The sequence below is a fragment of the Ornithodoros turicata genome, chromosome 5 (genome assembly GCF_037126465.1).
Source record: "Ornithodoros turicata isolate Travis chromosome 5, ASM3712646v1, whole genome shotgun sequence".
NCBI classification, from domain to species: Eukaryota; Metazoa; Arthropoda; class Arachnida; order Ixodida; family Argasidae; genus Ornithodoros; species Ornithodoros turicata.
Window position 1 is genome coordinate 42,395,838 of NC_088205.1, and position 22,758 is coordinate 42,418,595.

Below are 22,758 nucleotides of genomic sequence, written 5' to 3' on the forward strand. Positions count from 1 at the left end.
CAGTTCCGTAGCAGTCTCACAGACACGCATCACAATGGACGCCCGAGTGGCCTCCTTCCCACTGCTTTCCGTACTGCTCATCGCCGAACGTCCAAATTTGGCATCCACAGGGCGATTTCGCGGATTTCAAATGCTGCGTTTCAAACGCACATCCTACCAATGTACGAGATACATCGCCTCTGGGACTCTGGGACTGCGGATGTTGGGACATGTTTGGGATGTCCCTACAAAGTTGTGTGTTATCTGGGTCACGAATACTGTATTTTCTTCTCATCTTATTTGGAATTTTCGGCTGGCTGCTACCCCTGTCAGATGGCGAATTAAATGTCATTTAGTAAACTGATATTTGTGTTACATAACTGTCCGTTATGGTTGACACATGTCAGACGAGCACTAACTGACATTCCTGGCCAGTGATGTTCATACCGGTAATCATCCTATCACAAAAAAGGTGGGAGACAAGTTACATGATACCCCAACAATACAGAAGCAGCTCTCTGCGTCAAGTGAAAATGTTACTCAGAGCAATCCTTCTTTAAATTTTTTTCTTTCTTTTTAATTTGTAATTTTTTTTAAATTCTTCTTCACCTCCATCGCAGCAGTATATTTTTAAGTAAAGGGGGAACAGCGCGTCCATTCTAAGGAATGGCAGCCTGTAGCAAGGAGGATCGCATTGTATTTTGCTTCCGCTCTACGTTCGCTTAGCTTTATTCACTGTTTTACGTTTCTGTAGATATTATTTTCTGGTATACTGTAAGTATTATTTGCTAGTGTTCACAAGTAATTGTTTCATAAGCATGATAAGGCTGTTCATGGTTGCGGCCAGGGAGTCGGAGCGAACCGAAAACCGGAACCGAAAACCGAAAAAAACCGCTATTTTGGTGCGAACCGGAACGGAATTGAAACCGTATACGTTTTTTTCGCTCAGGAGGGAAACCGAAAAATATATTTAACGGTTTTCGGTCAAAGAAAAAACGTCGGTTTGGACTACGGATAGGCGAATGAAACAGACGTCGTGTGCTCTGAAGTCATGTCATGGATACTATACGAGGGTTACGGTTACGGTGGAATGTATGTCGGCATACTATGACCCTTAGGCTCCTCTTGTAATGGTTTATCGTTCGCGCACGCACACAGACTTAGAGGTACATGTGACTCTCTAGCAATGTGCCGTAGTGTTCGTTTTAATTTGATCCCCCAAACTTTCCTCAACTAAACAGCGACCCAAGGGGGCTGCATAACGGCTTCTTCATCGGTAATGTCGCGCAACGCGTCCCTTGTTTGAGAGAAGCTAAGTTGAATACATTTACGTATACGCGAGGGCAAGCCCGTGCGAAGTGGCAACTCTTTTGTGGACTGAACACGAAGAAAATAAAACGGAGCCGTCGAGGGCGTTTGTGAGAGTGGGTGTTCCTCGATTTGCGTCGTACTCGTGCGGTGGTGCCTGCTGGCTAGACAGTAGCAACAGACATTCGGATGGGACGCGATCGCTCCAACCCAGCAAGAAAGTACTATGTACTAAGTACTTTCGAAAGTACGTATGACATCACGACAAACAAGCCCGTCTGTAGCATGCGCTTCAAGAAAGGAGAAAGCCCATTTGAACAGACAGTAGCCTACAGGAACCAGGAGCTACCAATTTCACAGCTGTCTATTAATATTAAATACCATGTATGCGGAATAAACGCGTTTACATTTTGTAACGTTGATTTTTTATTTGTGGGGATGAATATTCCCAGCAGAAGCGGAACCGGTTAAAAACCGGTATGAAACGTTATTTTTTTGCTCCGGAGCTGAACCGGTACCGGATCGTTTATGATGTAACCGGAAGGAAAACCGGAACGAAAAACGTTTCGGTTCGACACCCTGGTTGCGGCACCCTGAAGCGAGCGAGCGCGATCTCGGAAGAGCCGAAGCGATCTCCATCCTGCTGCGATACAGGGGAACAAGGATTGAACGATGGCCTGAGTAACGTCTTCTCTTGACGTAGAGAACTGCTTGTGTATTGTTGGGGTATTATGTGACCTGTCATCCACCCTATGGTATGCGAAATGATTGTGGTTATTGGTATGAACGTCACTGGCCAGGAATGTCAGTTAATGCTCGTTTGGCATGTGTCAACCGTAAATGATAATTATGTAACACAAATATTACTTTACTAAATGACATTTAATTCGCCATCTGACGTCAGTCTGAAACATCCGGAAATGCAAAATAAGATGAGAAGAAAATACAGGATTCGTGAAGATACGATCAAATTCAATGGTTGTCCAGACACGCCAAGTGCAAGCAGCACAGTACATTCCCGTATGCCTTGCCATACTACGCGTATAAAACTACGAGCACATATCCACATCTCTCCGTAGCTATAGGAGAATACCCAGCGCGCAGAAGAGATGCAGGCGAGCGAACTGCTCACGTGACATATGACGTTCACCGTGAAGCGCAGCTCGTGTGTCTCGAACTACAGCCGAAGAGAGTCTCCCGAGACCGAGCGACAAGAATTACCATGACATTGCTGTTATTTCGAGGCCATATCCTCGCGTTATAATCGTCTCCAGCCTCCTCCAGCCTCCAGCGTCTCCAGCCTCCTTTTGACGACGGCAGTGGCATCGGTGCACCAAGGTCCAAGGGAAACCGATTTTACGTTTGCGCCGAGCTGACACAGTCTGACAACCACCTTAAAGCACCTGTGGCGGCCCTCTAGTTTTCGGCATAAATAACCAAACTTTTTCAATGAACTGTACGGACTTTGATCTGCTCTTTCCATCTCCTCAGGAAGCTCACTTATACATTCCGTTGGCTGGCTGTCGTCATCCTGTACTCATGTGCTTAACTGAATACAAAAATTAAAATGGTGTATGTATCTTTGGATGGTTTCAAATGTTTCTCCACAAGGGAGAAAGCTAGACTCAGCACATTGAGTAGCACATCACGTAAGCGCTGGAAATGTTGGCAAATATGGGTTCGTACATGGCTGGCTGTCTGGGTTTGTGATGAATCCCGAGCTTCCGAAGAGTCGTGGGAAGGACGTGGGTTGCTGCTTTCTCTCTGAGCCCCTGCAGAGTCATGGACTGGAACTGGACTGCTGCTGTCTCGCTGAGCTTCTGTGGAATATAGGCAGGACCTGGGTTGCTGCTGTCTTTTGTTCTGGACTGTTCGTATGTACTTGTGCGGCACAAGATGCCCAAATATAAACCCCAGCGTGAAAAGGGGGCACGCAGATTTTTTATTTCTACACGCGCGCACACTATTTCCTTACCATCTGCCACAATATTGTCAGGAAACTCATGGCTGTGTCCATCGAAGTTGGAACCAGTGGAGCTGCGCTGTGGGTCACCTGCGATGAATTAACTTTTTCTTTTTTTCTTTTTTACGGCAATATTCTGCACAAGGTGCAGGGCTTTGAATATATCGGGTGCTTTTGGTATATCCACTTTCTGTGCTACTGCACCAAATGCAATTGTAACGTTAAAAATACTTTGCTCTTGACGTTTCAAATTCACAACGACCTGCGAAGCGCCACATGTTAACAGTTACACAAGTCTCATGTGGAACGCGCACCTCGCTTATCCTCCCTTCCGGGATTCTGTCATGTAGGGACAGGAAACCAAGTGATAATAACCTATATTTCAGTGCAATGATACAGCAAACTTCGCAAAAAAAAACGACAAATAAGCGACCGTTAAAATAACTGGTTAGGAATCGACTTAAACAATGGCGACAGGGAAAAGAACGAACGTCTAGTCCAGGATGAGGAAGAAGGAGCCGCAATTATGATGTGCCTTTGGGATCATTAAAGCGAATGCATGCAGAAGTTTCCTAATCAAACGTCAACACCTGCTCAACGCATACATAAAGCTAACTGCTGATACGCGTTCCTCGCGTTACAAACCTATTTCAGTCAGTGCTACATGCTTGGCTGGTGCTTGGTCACAATCATAGGCGGAGAGTTTTCAATCTGCCGGAGGGGGCCGGGGTACAACGTCCCTCCCCCCCCCCTTTCATGCACAGAGGTCAGGCAGGGTGTTGGGAATTCCGTGTTGCGACGTTGTGAGGCAAATTTTTACAGGATTTTCATGATCACTCGCATGAAACACACGATTCTTAAGATATTCCACGAAACTCTCGTCTTGAGTGTCAGCTGGGTAGACTTCCCGGAGGGGGCCTGGACCCCCTTGGGAAAGTGTCGGGGGCGCTCAGGCCCCCAAAGCCCCCCCCCCCCGCAGTCGGCGCCTTTGGTCACAATGACAAGATACTTTCAGTGCATGCCCATTTTCGTCCATTTCTTCCATAAATGCATGACAATCACAGGCGTCGTTCATGCATACGCTCCCGTCAGTGCCGTATATGCCAAAGGGAGTCTGGCAATTACTGGGACCTGCCTATACCTGAGGCTCCACCCACTTTTTGAGGTATCTAGCCAATCACAGGTCGAAATACAGTTGCCTATTATTACATCCATCCAGTACTTATACCTCACCCTTATTTACTGGGTGCCACCGTTTTGGAGAAACTCGTTTGATTCGGATTGAAACGGATATCACTGGTGACAGACCAAAACAATGGATTTTGCGCCCAGTTTTATCAACGCCATCTGCATGGAGAGAGGCATGTTGGGAAGGCTCAGAATTGCAGAAATGGTTGCTGGCAGAAGTGATTGGCCAGGAGAGCGGTACAACCGCTTCTTCGTACAACTGCCGGTATGAAGTTTTAAACCATGTAATGTAAGTAGATCGAATCAAAAATGAGCAGAGATGTACGTATAAATAAAATGCAATTATATAATGCAAAATCCTACGTATAAGGGTCGTCCTTCTTGCTATTTTCTTGGTATCACGGTCTTAACTAGGCCTAACGTTAGCGACGAAACATCCCATTTTCGCGTAAATAATGACGGCGGAGCGAAAGTTGAGAATGATTTTGCAGATGCGTACATGAGGATATATACTCACAGTATGAAATTAAAGTAGTCTGTGAACATTTTTTGTCACGAAATCTCCGCTTCGCCGTTCCACGCACCATCCTCCATCTTGGATAAAATTTTGTGTCATGGCAGCTCCCATGGAAAACGGTAACCAATGAAATGCACCTAAGATTGATTGACAGGTCGAGCCTCTTTTTTAGGCTCCTCCTAATGGCCATACTCCCTCTGCCATACACGGTACTGGCCCCCGTGTGACACTTCGAATGTCGGTGTACGTCAGTGACATCATATGCACCTGCATGATTCATCCATGCAACATTACGCTAACATGAGAGCAATCTACGCAAGAAACTACTAGTAAATACGAAAAGTTACTTACAATGCCACTTTCAATTCCGTTGTTTCCAATGCAACGGATGTCAAGGCGGCGAGACACCGCGCAGCAAGCGAAACACTCCTCCCGCTTTTTCTGATACACGCTGTTGCCAACCGCCACCTGCCGTTCAACCGCCGCCTGCTGACCTCCATACGCCAGGTAAATGACGTGATAATTAGCAAGTTGAACCCTCGCGTGGATCACTATACTTATGCAGTTTAAAATGGTTGTAGAGCGTATATTTTGTAATCACTGCACTCCATAGATGAGTTCAGAAAATCCCAGAGTTAGTCCCTTAGCGCCGCTTTGAACTGTGGGAGTTTACTAATACCAAAGAAACAGGTGGCCTCCAAACTGTTCCGATTTCTCCCCTGCCGGTCCATTGTCCACGACGTGTCAAGGTCAGCGAAAGCGAAATGTGAAGGATTATTCTTTGTTCCCCCGCTCAGCAAGCGCCCAGGATGCAATGCGTGCGCAAAGAGCACTGGGATTTTCTGAACTCGTCTATTTGAGTTCACTCTGTTTCCTTATTGACCTGTTACACATTTATCTTATTAAACCATGAAAGGACTATGAGTTATTAATCACATGGAAATTATTAATGCATGCACTAACCCACAGAACCATTAACCGCCCACCAACATCCAGCGAACGTCGGGTTGTGGATGTTGGGTACGTCTCCCGAACGTACACATTTGCTCCCGGCAACGTTTTAAGTACGCCCGTACTACCGTGCTAATCAAGAGAAAATTATGCGAAATGGACGTCGCAGGACCGCCGATGCGGATCTTCGAGGGACCTGTGGAGGATCTCTATTCCGGCCCCATAGGTATCGCGCGCCTATGGAAATATCGTAATTGTAATCATGAGATAAACACAAGGACTCAAGTGTGCACCCAAAATACTTTATTTCTATGTGGACTTTATTTACATGTGCATTCGCACATGCCTGTCGGCACATAAGCAGTATAAATAATGAAAGAACGTGACAAGGTGCCATATCCAAATCATTCACGTTCATACAGATCGTGATTACAATATCGCCATGTCATGTAAACAAGAAAAAAAAACGTCCATGTTGCTCGCCGTAACGTTAGTTGGAATCTTGCATGGAATCGACGCAACTGTATAATCACGCTCCATCATGGCTTATGAATGGCTACCGGTCTCTTTATATTGTTCCTTTCTGTGTCTTCCGGCCTTTGGAACTCACTGGCCAAGTTCTGCCGCTGAGGCACACTGATAGAAACGACAGAAATAATACAAGCGTCATCGGTCTGTGCCTTTTGCACGTACGCATACGACCGTTCGGCAATACTTCCCGTTTACCTAGCATTCTTACCTGTAACGCATAAGACCGTATATAATTCCAAGACTGCTCACAGAAAAAACATCCCACACTCTCTGGGAGACGCTGAGACGCACACAGCAATGAATGGCCGATGTGAGCGGTATAGCCGTTTAAGTCTGAAAGAACATCAAGAACACAGTGAGTGGATCACAAAATAAAACTAGCACGCACGCGCTAATATTCCTGTATCACAAGCTCAGCTAGGATCGTTAGATTTTTTTTCACTGGACAGTGGGCTAAAGCGACTTGAAAAACAAAGGAGTCTAAAACGCGAGCGCTAACAAACTAAGGTCATTTACCTGTTTCGGCCATAGATAGTGGCCTCCGATGGATAATCCGTTACTTGCAAGGTATATGCACCTAACTCTTCACAAAATTCAAGCTGTACTGGTGCTGTTCGCCTTGAAAATTACCGTATTACTCCACGCCATTGCAGAGCCGCCATGTTCCTCCAGCCTCTCCAGCGGCGTTTGAAATCATCCGCACAATGGGCTATGGCATCACGTGACTTTCTCTTCCGCGCGTTGCGAAAAAACAAGCCTTCTGCGCAGATTTCTCCTTTGGCGGCGACGCAGTCAGACGGCAGAGCGGGAGAGAAGAAAGAGGCGGAGGGTGAAGAGCGAAAAGGGGTGCTCAAACGGCTCTTTATAGACACAGTGCGGATGGGGTGCGCATGGTGTCCACAGGGTGATATATGTGGGACGTCTGCTGCGTATACGCCTTGGACCATCCCAACTAACGCGTCCAGGAGGCCTTCAATGTATGTTCACGTTAGGCTGCGGATGCTCGGATCCTTGTCGGATGTCCAGGGGCAGTTACTGGTTCTGTGGGAAGCAACTTAGTAGATTTTCTTCCTAAACGACGGACCAGTTCTTCCCGTCTCGGACAGTCGGACTTTCGCTTTTATAAGTAACGCTAATAAATTTTCCAAAGTGTAACGCCGTCCTTATGGGTTGTGCCACTGTTTGTTTCTCTCACAATGTAACCTATAAGAAGGCAGCACACGTACGTAACCTTTGAATGGGCTGTAACTTTTACATCGAGCACAAAAAACATGGTCGATCCATTGGTGGATTCGACGGAAATGCATTACCATTAAAACTTGAAAACCCCTTTGGGAACTCCCCTTCACAACGCTACAAAACCCTTCAACGACCCTTCACAAACGCTACACAACCGTTCACACGATCCTACACAACGCTAACGCAAGACAGCATTCGCAGCTAAACGAGCTTTCGGGCTTCCTCCGATTCAGCTTGGCGGCGCCGTCTCGCAGCGTCAGTCTTCTTTTGCTGCCGCTTGCTTGCTAGCTTGCTTAGTAGGGGTTATTCCTTCGCACAGCTTTCATAACCAATGGCGTGCCCACGCAGACACGTCCAAACCAGTCGACAACCACAGTTGCACTCACTGTTGCCACACCCGTCGGAGGAAAGTTATGGAGATCACTTATTCAAAAGTATGGAGATTTCCGCAAAAATCTGTAGATGGCAGTAAAACATATAATTTGCTTAATTAACATCGATTTTAGGCCAGGAGTTCGTGCATTTCATCGTCTGCCATTTTCTATTTCGCTTTTTGCATCGAAACAACAAATAATATGGGGGTAAAAGTTATTTTGGAGCTGCGCAGAATGGATTGGCTCTACCGGGTTCAAATCCCGGCGCCGGCTCTGCTCTGTGGGAAGAACCGAGCAACAAATCGGCAGGCAAACCGCTCTGAAATAGCATACCACCACTATCTGTTCGTCGGTGCTGGTCGGCGCCAATGCGCGCCGAATGCGCGAGATCGATTTGCTTCCAGTGGAGGCAGCAAGAATAAGAAAAAAAACATCATCATCAGACAAATCAATGCATAAGCGATCGAACCATGATGATTACTATCTACATCGTGTGATTAAGTACGAACAGCTTCCGTGCCACGAGTGATACAAACTATAAAAGATAATACTGATAATCATTTATTAACACGCACACCATGCAGCAAATATGAAATTAAAAATAAGAAATTAAAATTAAAAGAGTTGCGCATCGTGAATTGGGCTTCTCCTCACAACTTTTTAACGATTGTTCAAAAATCTGACGACATACCGTAAACGCAGGCTAGCTGCATGGTGCATGAAATCCTTGATGAAACAAGCCTCAGCATGGGAACATACAGGAACATGCACAACGATCGTTGTGTATGTTCATGTATTTTGTGTAGCCCATGCTCAAGCTTGTTATATTATGGAGTCAAAAAATCTGTAGATTTCAAAAATACTCTGTAGATCGGTAGATGTTGCCGAAAATCCGGAGATCTCCATACAAATCTATAGATGTAGCAACACTGGCACTGCATAGCACTGCAGACGCGCCGGCGCCACGTGCGACGTCGCGCCCTCTCCTTCACTCTGCACTCACCGCGCACGCGCGCCGCGCCGTGGCCACAGACAGACCCCGAGGCGATTCTTGCCTAGCGAGGACTTTAATGCTAACGCATTAATAACTTGTATTTTACAACTTGCGTTTGAAAGTAATGTTAGAGGGAACCAGATTAAGAGTGCATAAAGGGTACATTTATAAGTTACGACGATTGGATTTGGGTTGAACTCAGAAGTAAGTTCTATTGCTTCTACAATGTCAAGTTAGAGGTCGTTTTTAACCTCTAAATAGAGGTCGAACGTGTAACCTCTATGATAATTTAAAATCTACGTCCATATAGAGGTTACACGTCGCTAAAAGTCACAATCAGGGTGTCGAACCGAACCCGAACCGTTATTTTTGCCAGAACTGAACCCGAACCGAAATTTTTCATGACACTGTTGAACCCGAACCGGAATAGAACCGAAAAAACAACAACATCGGTAACCGGCTCGCAACGACACGGTTCGGACATAAACGTCAGCATAAGAGTTCAAGTGTCTTAACCCCCAAACGAGGACACACTGGACTCCATAAAATGGATTTAGCAATCCTCACCTAGCAGACAAATGAGGACGTAAAGTAAGTATGCCTTCAGCGTCTTTTTCAACACCTTGAAGCGCAGTTGTCCTTGTGAGCGCCGCGGATAGAGACCCACGTACGCGCTGCGATGTCTGCTCTTCAGAGAGGAGGTGCTATGAGTAAGCTTGTCAAACGCTTTGTTTCCAAGCAGACGATATGGCCGTCCTCTGCTAGGAACTGGTCTTTTTTCTGAAAGGCATCAAACCACAGATATCCCAGCGATATCCCAGTAACATCCCGGCGTGGAGGTTCGGATATCCAGGGGATTTGCCCAGAGAGCCCGTAGAAGTCTTTTGTACATCCATAGGACTAGCAAAAAACTCGCTTTTGTACGTCTCAGGAACGTCCTATAAATATCGCGACGGGATATTCGGACGTTCAGAGGATATCCCCGTTTGCATGTTTCTTGTTAATATCGTTTGGAATATTTATAGTGGTTTATGCTGACATTCACCCAAAATGCAACAAGAATATGCTGTAACATATCTTTTATTCTACCACACACATGATTTTTTGCAGTGTATCGTATAACATTTTCTAACATAGTTACGGCCCAGTAAACCAGAGACGTCCACTGAACATCCATGTGATGTCCTGACTCGGAGGTCTGAACGTCCCAGGGAGCATGTCAGAAATCCCATAGACATCAGCTGTACGTCCAGGGGACAAAAAAATCTTCCCCTGTTGCACATTCCACGAACATCCCGCAAACGTACAGTAGACGCCCATGGGATATTGACAGCTTTGAGATCGAGACGCCGCATGGACGTTTATTGGAAGCTTGAAGTTGCATTCATCATCTTCAAAGCTAACTAGCTGCAGAGCCTTACTCAAATTTCCTACTAATACAATATACTGAAGCATGGATATCTTGAAACATTTTGTAGGAGTCTTGGGTGGGCTGGTGTCGGCACCATTAACGGACCCGTAAATATAGAGAGTGGCCACCACATAACTATTTCGTTCCCCGTTTCTCCTATATGCCTGTTTCTGAAATTTTCCCATAAAGAACACAAAGCGCGGCGGTTTAAATAAAGCAAACAGAGAAATGGAAAAGCTCACAGTCCAAAAATCTTCGAAAGGTACTAGCATTTTCTTTCCAAGAGCAAGCAAATACTATATATTGCTTGTCGCGCGAACTTCCGCGAATGCGAAGGTACTGCTCACTTCCGAAACAAGACGGAGGGTGAGCTGCCTAAGTATAATGCGATTACGTACAAAAACAGCAGTCAAGTGAGGAGTTGCGTGGTGTATTAATTCTGCAACAAGGTAATGACTCTGTTTCTTACTGCTCTTGGTATGAGACACTCAGTAGGTTCATCCAAAGTCAAATTTGGAGAGTGCCACAGAATTCCGTATCTCTGCCTCTTTCTCAATGAGTGCTCAACGTAACATAGACGGTCAGTTCTGGAAGGAACGAAATCTTGCAATCTTGCACAGGACCGCTCTTTGTTTCCGATAAACGTAATTCAGCCCCGGTTTGCACATACTTTTTGGTTCGTGATGCGATCGCCTCAGAATATCCAAATCTCGATGTATTGGATATCCCCAACAACTAAAATATTTTGAGGAGACATTCTGGACGTCTATGTGACGTCCATGGAACATAGCTACAGTTGTGACATCTGCGACATAGTTTTAATCCAATCAAAAATATCCATGGGACGTACATAAGATGTCTCGACGTCTGCGACACATTTTGGACGTCTCCAGGACGTCCCCTGAAAATCCATGTCATATCCTGTCTCGGAGGTTGGAACGTCCCAGGGAACACGCCACAAATCCCATAGACATCATCTGTACGTCCAGGGGACAAAAAAATCTCCCCCTGTTGCACATTCCACAGACATCCCACAAACGTACAGTGGACGTCCGTGGGATATTGGCAGCTTTGAGATCGAAACGACGCATGGATGTTTATTGGGAGCTTGAAGTTGCTTTTATCATCTTCAAATCATATTTTGAAACATTTTGCGAGCGTTGGTGTGTGTGTGTGTGTGTGTGTAGGGGGCTGGTGTCGGCACCATTAACGGACTCGTAACTATAGAGACTGGCCACCACATAACTATTTCATTCCCTGTTGCCCCACTGTACCCGTTTCTGGTAATTCCCATAACCGACACAGAGCGCGGTGGTTTAAATAAAGCAAACAGAGAAATGGAAAAGCTCACAGTCCAAAAAGCTTCAAAAGGTACTAGCATTCCCTTTCCAAGAGAAAACAAATACTATATTGCTTGTCGCGCGAACTTCCGCGAATTCGAGGGTACTCCTCGCCTCTGAAACAAAACGGATGGTGAGCTGTCTAAGTATAATCGAAAGTCAAATTTGAGAGTGCCACAGAATTCCGCATGCAGAGATGCGGAATTCTGTGGCACTCTCAAATTTGACTTTCGATGAACCTATACTGAGTGTCTCAGACCAAGAGCAGTAAGAAACACAGACGTTACCTTGTTGCAGAGTTAATACACCACGCAACTCGTCACTTCACTGTTGTTTTTGTGCATAATCGGATTATACTTAGACAGCTCACCATCCGTTTTGTTTCAGAGGCGAGGAGTACCCTCGAATTCGCGGAAGTTCGCGCGACAAGCAATATAGTATTTGTTTTCTCTTGGAAAGGGAATGCTAGTACCTTTTGAAGCTTTTTGGACTGTGAGCTTTTCCATTTCTCTGTTTGCTTTATTTAAACCACCGCGCTCTGTGTCGGTTATGGGAATTACCAGAAACGGGTACAGTGGGGCAACAGGGAATGAAATAGTTATGTGGTGGCCACTCTCTATAGTTACGGGGCCGTTAATGGTGCCGACACCAGCCCCCTACGCACACACACACCCCCAACTCTCGCAAAATGTTTCAAAATATGGTTTGAAGATGATAAAAGCAACTTCAAGCTCCCAATAAACATCCATGCGTCGTCTCGATCTCAAAGCTGTCAATATCCCACGGACGTCTACTGTACGTTTGTGGGATGTCCGTGGAATGTGCAACAGGGGAAGATTTTTTTTGTCCCCTGGACGTACAGATGATGTCTATGGGATTTCTGGCGTGTTCCCTGGGACGTTCCAACCTCCGAGTCAGGATATCACATTGATGTTCAGGGGACGTCTCTGGTTTGCTGGGCTGGGGGTGCACAAACTCAAATCCTGTCATGTGAAATGCTTCTCACTGTCCGCTCGGAACGAGAATGGCCCTGTTCCCGATTCACTTCCCGTTCCCGTCCACTTTTGTTGCAATAAAGCGTTGTGTTGCAATAACACCCCAGGAAAATATCTGGAGTGGGACCACTTCAAAGTGGTTTATTGGACAGGTCCCACTTTGAGTGTGGGACCACTTAGTGACTGGGACCAGTTGAAAGTGGAACCAGCTTCACGATGGTCCCACTTGAAGTGGAACCAGTGGAATTGACCCAATGGTCCCCTCTGCTAAGTGGTCCGGGATCCGGCCACTTAGCAGCTGGGACCACTGAATGCATGACCGAAAATAATGCGTAGAAATGCACATATTGCTCAAGTAATTACCGTTTATTCTGCTAAAAGCATACACTGAGCAGAAAGAAATAATCAATACATCTCTACATTTACATACCACGTAGTATAAGTCTGATCACTCACTGTGTCTAGACAAAGCATATGCCTGACAGTGCGATGCACTCACGGACCACAGGGAGCTTTCGTTCGTTGGCCACCTCACATCTTGTATTTTCTTAGAGAAGATGACACAACACTCCTGTTTTCCATGCAGGTCGCGACATACACCCCATTCCTCTTCACCGTACGTTCGGAATCTTCTTATCCTGTTTCTCTTCAAGTTCCTCCGAAGTTTCTAAAATGAAACATCTAATTAATAGTAATCAAAACATCACGGTGATCACTCATACCTGCAAACATTCGCGACGTGCGGTCCGATTGGCGTTTCACAGTGCGTTCTTGCCTCTACGCCGTTTACGTATTCTTTGGCGTCAAAACTCTTCCAGGAAATCGACATTGTGTTGCACAGGAGCCATTATCATCGCATTGTCTTACAAAGCGCACTGAAACACACGTAAATACTGCACAGGAGATACACCATCACCATCCTTGCGACCGTTACTGAAGACAAAACCAACTTGCCGCGACGCGTCCAAGTTCAAAGTTCTAACCGGTTCTAACTGCCACCTGCCACTCTCGCTCCGTCGCTCGCCTCTCGCTCTCTCCTCTCCCTCTCGGCTCTCGCCGTTTCAAGTTTGAATTGCCGTGGCGTCTTCACATTGCATCAGCCTCTGCAATTACATTTTCTTTTTTTGTTGTTGTCTTTCTTCTAATATTTAGCTTAATTTTTGTTGTTGTTGAGATGTATTTTTTTACATTTCCCTGGTACTTAATATGTTGTGATATTCACCTCAGATGAGAATGTGCACGAATTGGAGTTACAACATTCGCAGACGCGCGCACCTGGATAAACAGCAATAAAAAGAGACCATGCCTGTGCTAAAATAGATCAGAGTAATATATCAAACAAAACATGGCAAGTGTGGACAAGATGAAATCTCAAAGGGGGAAGCTGGGAAGCTGCCCAACTTGGAGTCTCAGCGACCATTCTGGGAACAAAATGGTACCTGTGAGGCTCCAGCTGGAACTTCTGGAACCATCTGAGACCAGAGTGGTACCACTGATGTCACCAAAGTGGAACCAGCCACCCCACTTGGGAATCCAGCTGGGACCATCAACATTCAACTGGAACCATTCCGGGACCACCAAACATCCAACTGGAACCAGTCCAGATTCAACTGGAACCATTCTGGGACCAGTCCAGATTTTCGCCTGGGACAACAAATAACACACTATGCTTCACGTAAGCATTTTGAAAATATGGAAGCAGGATTGCGGGGACGTTCATTAGGCCCAAAGTTTCGGATTACAATTCCTAGTTTGTTTTACACACAACTGCGAGAAGAACATTGTTTGCTGCAGGATTCATTCTTGTTTGGCACAAACGGAGATGGATTCTTCAAGAAGCACAACCACGAGCACCAATGTATGCACATCGTACATCCCGCTCCAAAGCGGTAGAGTGGATTGTGGTGGCCGTAGCTTGCGCCTCCTTGCTTAATAAAGCGTTAGGTAAGCGGTGGAAACTGATAACATTTTTTGTGCACTCGTATGTAATAAACCTACCAACACATTCTGCGATCACATAATCGACGCATATGGCACTATCGACGTCTTCATAGTAAAGCAAACCCGAATGAACTCAAGGTTTTAGTGGTTAAGTGCAAATGGGACTTTTACGAACGAAGACTGGACTTACGGAGTCATTTTGTGTACAAAACGATCAGAGAGTTGGTCTGAAAAAGTTGTCAGGAATATATCGGCGATTCTCAGAAGAGTGTGTGATGCACATTCCCTTTCTCGACCACAGAAACGTCCAGAAATATCTATGTTCCAACACAGAATTCTATCACTACTGCTGCACATGTACTCACGCATAACACAAGGATCGAGGAAGAAATTCACTGTACGTAATGCTAAATAAAGAATTCTTTTATTCATGATTAAAACAGTGAATTCATAGGATGTTGAAATTTTGGAACGTCTGCGACGGATTTGCGATCATATCATGGATGTCCACTGGACGTGCGGACAACATTGCGATATTCGAGACGTTCGCGACCTATTCTGGACATCCATGGGATATTAGTGGTTTGCAGTTGCGTAGCTCTATAGGACGAATACGCTCAAGATTTTTCTTTACACGTGAGCAGTCAATATTAAACAAGCCAGAAGCATGAGACGTGGCGAAGGAGCATATACAGAACGGTGCCTTTATGATTGGTGGTGGTTTGAAAAATAAATATAGTCCTGCTTACTGGTAGTGCAATTGTGTTGTGACACATTGCATTTGTGTTGTGGATTAACGGTACACTGCTGTGAGCTCGGACAGAGCGAAGCTGGCAAACTTATTTTCGACATCCTTCAGTAGGGTTTCACATCGATTCACACTGCGAAGGCAGTGTGCCGGCTGAGTATCGTCGTCTATGTAAAATGCTGTCTATCGTATTTGGCTTCCTTTAAGTATATCTTGCTGGCGCTGTCGTGTAAAAAAGCGATTTTGGGAACAGATAGTAGCAAGACAGCGCTTCATCAACTTGGACGCTATTTGCAAGTGTTCAGTCATTTCTCCTTCCTCTCGCTAAACGGAGTATCTGGCCACTAAAAACGTCAATACAGACAACGGCAATAAGCAACTAGCCATGCATTTCTTGATAAAAGCAGTCTTATGGGAGATATAAAACGGGAGCGTTGAACCGGTTCCGGGCTGCGAACCGGTTTGCAAACAGGTTTAAGATTTAAGGTTTGCAAACCGGTTCGATTTTTTGCGCGGCCAAACCGGAACTGAACCGAAACGAAATCCAAGCAATGCGAACTGGAACCGAACCCGTATTTTTTGCGGTTCGACACCCTGGTTACAATAAAGGGTACCGAGTTAATAGTATAGTAGTATGGGATGGACTCTCACAGCACACAACTTACAACTGGCCTTAACCACGATTTAATTAGCAATTAGAGCAATTTGGGACTCCCCACAGTAATTAGGATCATCCAGTGAGTCATCACACTAATTGAGGAGCATCTACAGTCATGTCTCGATTATCCGGACACCTCGGGAGTCGTCCCTTTTCGTCCGGATAACGAATTTCCGGATAACCGGACCAAGCATACTTCCGGGGAAACCCGAAAAATTTGGGACAGCTCTTTATAGCTCCAGGAAAGAAAACAAGGAAAAGATCGGTACTTGAAAAATTCGTGCGTAGTGAGCTTCTTGAAATTAGCAGGCACGCGTGTGACACTATTTTCGTCACAGCCACGGCACCAGCTGCGTCACCCCGCTGTTCAATAAAGGGCGATGTCTGAGAAAGTTGGTCCTGCGCATATGTTTTTGTCTTCTTGCAAATGCCCTTGGCAGAGGCAAAAAGACAGGCGATGCTTTCAGACGGCCTGGACTTTGACGTTCACATTCACGTGTGGATTTCTTGCGCTCCATGGGTGCAGCACACCTCTTTCGCTTATCGTCTACTATCTCCTTGTGCCCGCACGCACCAAAAAGGAGTGACCTCAGAAGAAAAGAAGGTCAAACACTACAGAATGGCCCTGTGAGATGTGACCCTTTTCCGGAATAATTCGAACACAGCACATACCAGGGACAGAGGACGTTGACAGTTTTCCGGATAAGCGAATCAGAATAACATGGGTCCTGGAGGATTGTTCCCCGTACTTGCTGTCTGGATCAGGATAATGAATTCCAGATAACCGAGACAAAATCCAATGGTAGCAGGTTCGTTCCCGATAATGTAGTCCGGATAACGAGGTTTCCGAATATCTGAACTCCGGATAAGCGAGACAGTCCATAAAAAATAAAAAAATAGGTAGAAAATAAAAGAAATATATAGAAATAGAGCGGAGAGAAAGAGTTTAGTTTAAGATAGATGACGCTCATCTTGAAGAAAGCTGTCCAGGACGGCCGCTGATCATCGCTGGGCGACGGAGCACAGAGGCAGGTTGCAAAGCAACACAGTGACCAGCACATCCGGACATCCTGTGACGTCAGCTGTGATGTCATCATGGCATGTCTGGGCAGGTTAGGACAGCTCAGGACATGCAAGGAGAAAACACTCATAATACAGAGGACTAGTGTGAAAGCAAGAGTAAATATGCTAACCATCAATAGCTAAAACAAGAAGAATCAGGCACGGAAGCAAAGCAGCCCACCACAACAGCAGTCACGGGGAGCGCAGAATGATGCAACTGCTCCATCCGACAGCCAGGCAGAGAACTGACTCGTAATGCTGTTTTCTCCTCTATAAAGTCCCGCATCTGCACCCCCTAGCGGTTACTTTCTCAACTAATCTCATGACAAAATTATTAAGAATCACGCCAGCGCTACTCTCGTTTTCAAGGCGGCTTTTGCAGAAGATATAAAATGGCGTGGATGCCTGGACAACAGCAACCAGCGTCCGACATGCACGGGCATGAAAATCGTAAAAAAGGGGGGGACAAAGTTACCATGTGCAAAAGAATTAGTTACACAACAAATCAGCCCACCACAACAGGAGTCACAGGGAGCGCAGAACGATGCGTCAGCTCCATCCGACAGCCAGGCACAGAACTGAATCGTAATGCTTTTTTCTCCTCCATAAACATGCTCCTACATGCCATGATGACGTCACAAATCAGAAAAAAAAGCACACACACAGACAGCAGCTCAGGAATGCACAAGGAGACGTGCTTTATAGGAATTTCTACTCCACACTCAGATACCAGCATTTCTGCACAAATACTTATAAATGTAAACAGCTTACTCCATCAACATATCGAGGAAGTGAATACTGACACTCAACAACACATAACAAAAAACAAACAAATTCAATTCTCATGAACTCTCCTTTGCCAAGCGGCTTTCTTCTGCTCTACCTAGGTGCTGACTGTTTCCCCTCATCTACATTCTGAGTAAAAGCAGTGAAAGAAGAAAAGAGCCGCGAAAAATTACACGCATTTGTGCTCCAATAGCTGTAACTGCAAGAAACCGTACCGCACGCTAAAAAACTGAGAAAAAGGCACTCACTTCTGCTATCAGAAAATTATTGCATAATGCGATACACACATCTGCATTGTCCCTGCGTAAAGAAAGCACAGGAGAAAGGTATACAGAAAACGAACAGGGAAAATCGCTTCTACTGGGGCAGCATAATGCGATATACGCTGAATTTTTACGCGTGAAAATTGCAAGATACTGCTAAGCAATTACACACACACACATAGGACAGCGCATACAACACACGACGGCGAAAAGGCTTAAGATGGAGCGCTCAGGAATAATCGCAGCGTTACCGCACATTCTGCGAAGCTCAACGGCTAACACAAGACGACAACAGCAAGATATTAGCGAAGGCTAGAAACTGCAGCAAGAAAGACACTACTGAACAAGTCTAGACATGCGACATCGAATGCGAAACACTCGTCATCGGGCAAAAGGCCTAAGCCTGCGGCAGGAAATCATAGAGCATACACAAGTTCATTTTTCTGTTTCGCGTAAACTAAACGCTGTCTGCTTGGAAAACGATGCACAAATTATCTTAGGGAGCAGAGAAATATATGAATTTCTAATCCGTGCTCAGGTACCAGCGTTTTTGCTCAAATAGCCATAACTGCAAAATTAAGCACTGCATACTCACATTTTTAGTTGGCACAACAAACGCAAACACAAGGTCTAAACAAAGTCTAAACAAAAAATGTGAGTGTGTGTCTGTGTGTGTGCACGCACGCACTTTTCTGAACCAGGGATCCCACTTGACAAGTAAGTGCTTTGTGTTTGCCTTTTCGTGTGACACGAGTGATACATTTATGTACTATTGCGTGAAATAGTGGTTTAAAAAATAATTGTTATTGCATTTGCATTGTAATCTCATGGATATGACGAGCGTTTTTAATGGAATGGCCACGCGACCCTGGTGAAGTTATAGCTTGTTTTGGGCAGGCTATTTTATGAGTTCTGCATGCGGATCCTGTTGCGCTGCATTTGATATGCCTGTAGAGGAGGTGGTGTTCCCCTACATGAGTCCTGACCGGCGATGATGGAATGTCCCAGCGGGCAGATGGACGTGGCCTCACGCTAGGACGGTGCCGGTAGAACTGCCGTGCCAGCGTCGTAGCGCGTGGCAGCAGAGGCACGTCGACATCGTCGTCCACGGGCCGCCACATCACTCCCCCCCCCAGACGCGGAGCGGTGCATGGGATTGAAGCTCGCGTCGATACCATGAAGAGGAGAATGAGGACGACTCGTGGACGGTGGATGACTGGACACACGGCTTGTGCTTGCGGCTGTTGATGCAGCAGCAGCGGGATGGCGGGAACAAGAGCGCTGCGATCCAGGCGGGTTCCAGTGATGAGATGTGAATGTTGAGTGCTTGGATGCTTGAGTGGTTGCTGATTGCGTGCAGTGGCTGCTGATTGCGTTGAGTTGCTGAGCGTTGATTGTTGCTGAGTGCACATGCCTTCCTGAAGCGGTGTGCTTCGTTCTTATCGTGTGGTTCAAGTCTTTAGCTCCTATTCTATCAGTAGAAGTGTAGGAGTGCTTTGGCTTGGTAAAGCTGAATAGTGTTCTATCAGTGGAAGTGGGGCTGTTTGTTTGTTAGATTTCATTGGGTGCTCGATATGTTGATGAAGTAAGCAGTGCTTAATTTTGCAGTTATGAGTATTTGAGCAAAAACGCTGGTACCTGAGCACGGATTAGAAATTCCTCTCCCTAAGAAAATGTGTGTGTCGTTTTCCAAGCAGACCGCGTTTAGCTTACGCGAAATAGAAAAATGAACTTGTGTATGCTCTATGATTTCCTGCCGCAGGCACAGACCTTTTCCCTTGATGACCAGTGTTTCGCATTCGATGTCGCATGTCTAGACTTGTTCAGTAGTGTCTTTCTTTTTGCAGTTTCTACCCTTCGCTAATATCTTGTTGTTATTGTCTTGTGTTAGCCGTTGAGCTTCATAGCGATGTGCAGTAACGCTGTGATTATTCCTGAGCGCTCTGTGTTAAGCATTTTCCCCATCGTGTGTTGTATGCGCTGTCCTATGTGTGTGTGTAATTGCTTAGCAGTGCCTTGCAATTTTCACTCGTAAAAATTCAGCGTATATCGCATTATGCTGCCCCAGTAGAAGCGACTTTCCCTGTTCGTTTTGTGTACCTATATACCTTTGTCCTGTGCTTTCTTTACGCAGGGACAACGCAGCTGTGTGTATCCCATTATGCAATAATTTTCTGATAGCAGAAGTGAGTGCCTTTTTCTCAGTTTATTAGCGTGCACTACGGTTTCTTACAGTTACAGCTATTGGAGCACAATTGCGTGTAATTTTTCGCGGCTCTTTTCTTCTTTCACTGCTTTTACTCAGAATGTAGATTAGGTAAACAGTCAGCACCCAGGTAGAGCAGAAGAAAGCCGCTTGGCAAAGGAGAGTTCATGAGAATTGAATTTGTTTGTTTTTTGTTATATGTTGTTGAGTGTCAGAATTCACTTTGCTCGATATGTTGATGGAGTAAGCTGTTTGCATTTATAAGTATTTGTGCAGAAATGGTGGTATCTGAGTGTGGAGTAGAAATTCCTATAAAGCTCATCTCCTTGTGCATTCCTGAGCTGCTGTCTGTGTGTGTGTGTGTGCTTTTTTCTTGATTTGTGACGTCATCATGGCTTGTCTGAACTTGTTTAGCAGTGTTGCAATTTTACCCGCCGCTAGTATCTTGTTGTTGTCTTGTGGTAGCCGTTGAGTTTCGTAGTGATGTACGGTGACTCTGCGATTATTCCTGAGGTCTTAAGCCTTTTCCCTGCTTGCTTAAGGAAATTTGTATACCCTTGTCCTGTGCTTTCTTTACGAAGGGACAATGCGGCTACGTATGTAGCATTATGCAAGAATTAGCTGATACCAGAAATGAGTGTCTTTCCTTAGTTTATTAGCATATGCTTTGGTTTTTGAAGCCATAGCAATTCCAGCACAAGTGCGTGCAATTTTTCGCTGCTCTTTCCTCATTTCACTGCTTTTATGCAGAAGAAAGCCGCTTTGTAAAGATGAATTCATGAGAAGTGAGTTTGTTAGATGTCATTAGGACCTCGGTATGTTGAAGAAGTAAGCTGTTTGCATGCAGAAATGCTTGCATCTGAGTGCAGGACAGAAATTCCTAGCACACCACCCTCAGTGTAAATTAATTATTTTGGATAAGAGGCTGTTTCACTGCATAACAGGATCCGGTAGGCTAAAATGGGGAGAGAGAAAGACTTGGAGCGCTTGATTGATAGTGATCCAATTAATAGGGCAATTCTAGTTTGCATAGAAAGTAGAATTTTAAGACTCCTAAAATTATAGTTTTGTAATAGTTTTTCTAAACTAGCAAGAATGAAAATAATTATTATAGTAGGAATGCAATCATGTCATATATCTGTTCCCATAAAGGCGTTCTGTCTTGTGCTCTGTCGTGCGCGAATGGAACTTTGCCGCCAGGCTTTCGCGCCTTTTTGCTCGCAGGTGTTGCCTCAGATAACGAGTATATGAGCGTAGAAAAGGTTGCGCGTCATGTATTACATAAGCCTGGTGATAATGTTGAGTGGTCCAGGGTCACAATTATTATTTTAAATAGCAGTGGTAGTTTACTGTGTTGTGATTCTAATGATTGAAAGTACATGATAAGCCTTTGAGTGAAAATCGCGAAGATCAAGATTCATCCATAGTGCTTTTTTATTGAATTTTAATGAAAGAGTGAATATCATTAAGAGTTGGACAAAGGAAATAATCTTGTGATTCAATATATAATAGGAGGGTTTGTCTTTGCCACTGCCTTCTTCAGACACGATGTGATGACATCACGCAGTGTTTCAGGTATCTGTAGCAATGCATTGCCCGTTAGTGGAGAAAAAGTGTAGCAATAGAAAAATGGGAAGTTGGTCGATGGAGTGCTTTTTCCTGGACGAATTTACGATGAGCATTGTTTTTGAACAAGAGAAGTGTGTGTGTGTGTGTTTAGAAATAGTTTGATGCTGGTTTTCTGCTTTGTTCAAGTGTTTCTCTGCGCTTTTCCCTTTTTTTGTCTGACAAACATGCGATTTTTTCTGGCGTGACAGTGGTCGTTAAGCAATGTCCTGACATGCCCAGACCTGTTCTGTCATGCTTTCCTTCTACATGTAGTGCTGTATTTTTTTTCTTTTTGACAAGGAACATTCTAGTTGAAGCACTGTCACGTCGATAGCGCTGCCATGAATGGGAGTAGAGCTAGAACGATTCTTAATAATTTTGCTATTCGTTTAGTTCAGAGAGTAGCCGCAAGGGGGACAGGTGTGTGGCTTTATTCAGGAGGAACAAAGCGTCATTATTCAGTTATCTGCCTGGCTCTCGGATGGGACAGACATGTCTCGATTAGCTCGTTGTATGTAGCCATTGATGGTGTTACTTGACAGGATATTTTGTTTTTTCCAGTATTCGTAAGTCTCATTTAGTAAGACTTTGGGAACGAAATGCTTAAGTCCTACAATCACCTCTCATGTGTGGTGTTTTTCTGCAATACTTTTTCTCTTTCTTATGCAATCATTATAGTAGAATAAAGGAAATAAT

General features: G+C 45.1%; 1 protein-coding gene across 2 annotated transcripts in view; it reads right to left on the minus strand.

Moving 5' to 3' along the window:
- Nucleotides 1-22,758, minus strand: part of LOC135395589 (uncharacterized) — a 71,957-nt gene that overhangs the window by 45,162 nt on the left and 4,037 nt on the right. For both annotated transcript variants that reach the window (XR_010423196.1, XM_064626703.1), the window contains exons 2-4: nucleotides 5,307-5,444; nucleotides 3,263-3,340; nucleotides 2,974-3,107 (exon numbers count right to left, since the gene is read on the minus strand). Coding sequence is in view for 1 of the 2 variants with exons in the window: in XM_064626703.1 (XP_064482773.1) it covers nucleotides 2,974-3,107; nucleotides 3,263-3,340; nucleotides 5,307-5,444 (350 nt within the window). In the remaining variant the exon portion in view is untranslated. The remainder of the gene's footprint in view (nucleotides 1-2,973; nucleotides 3,108-3,262; nucleotides 3,341-5,306; nucleotides 5,445-22,758) is intronic.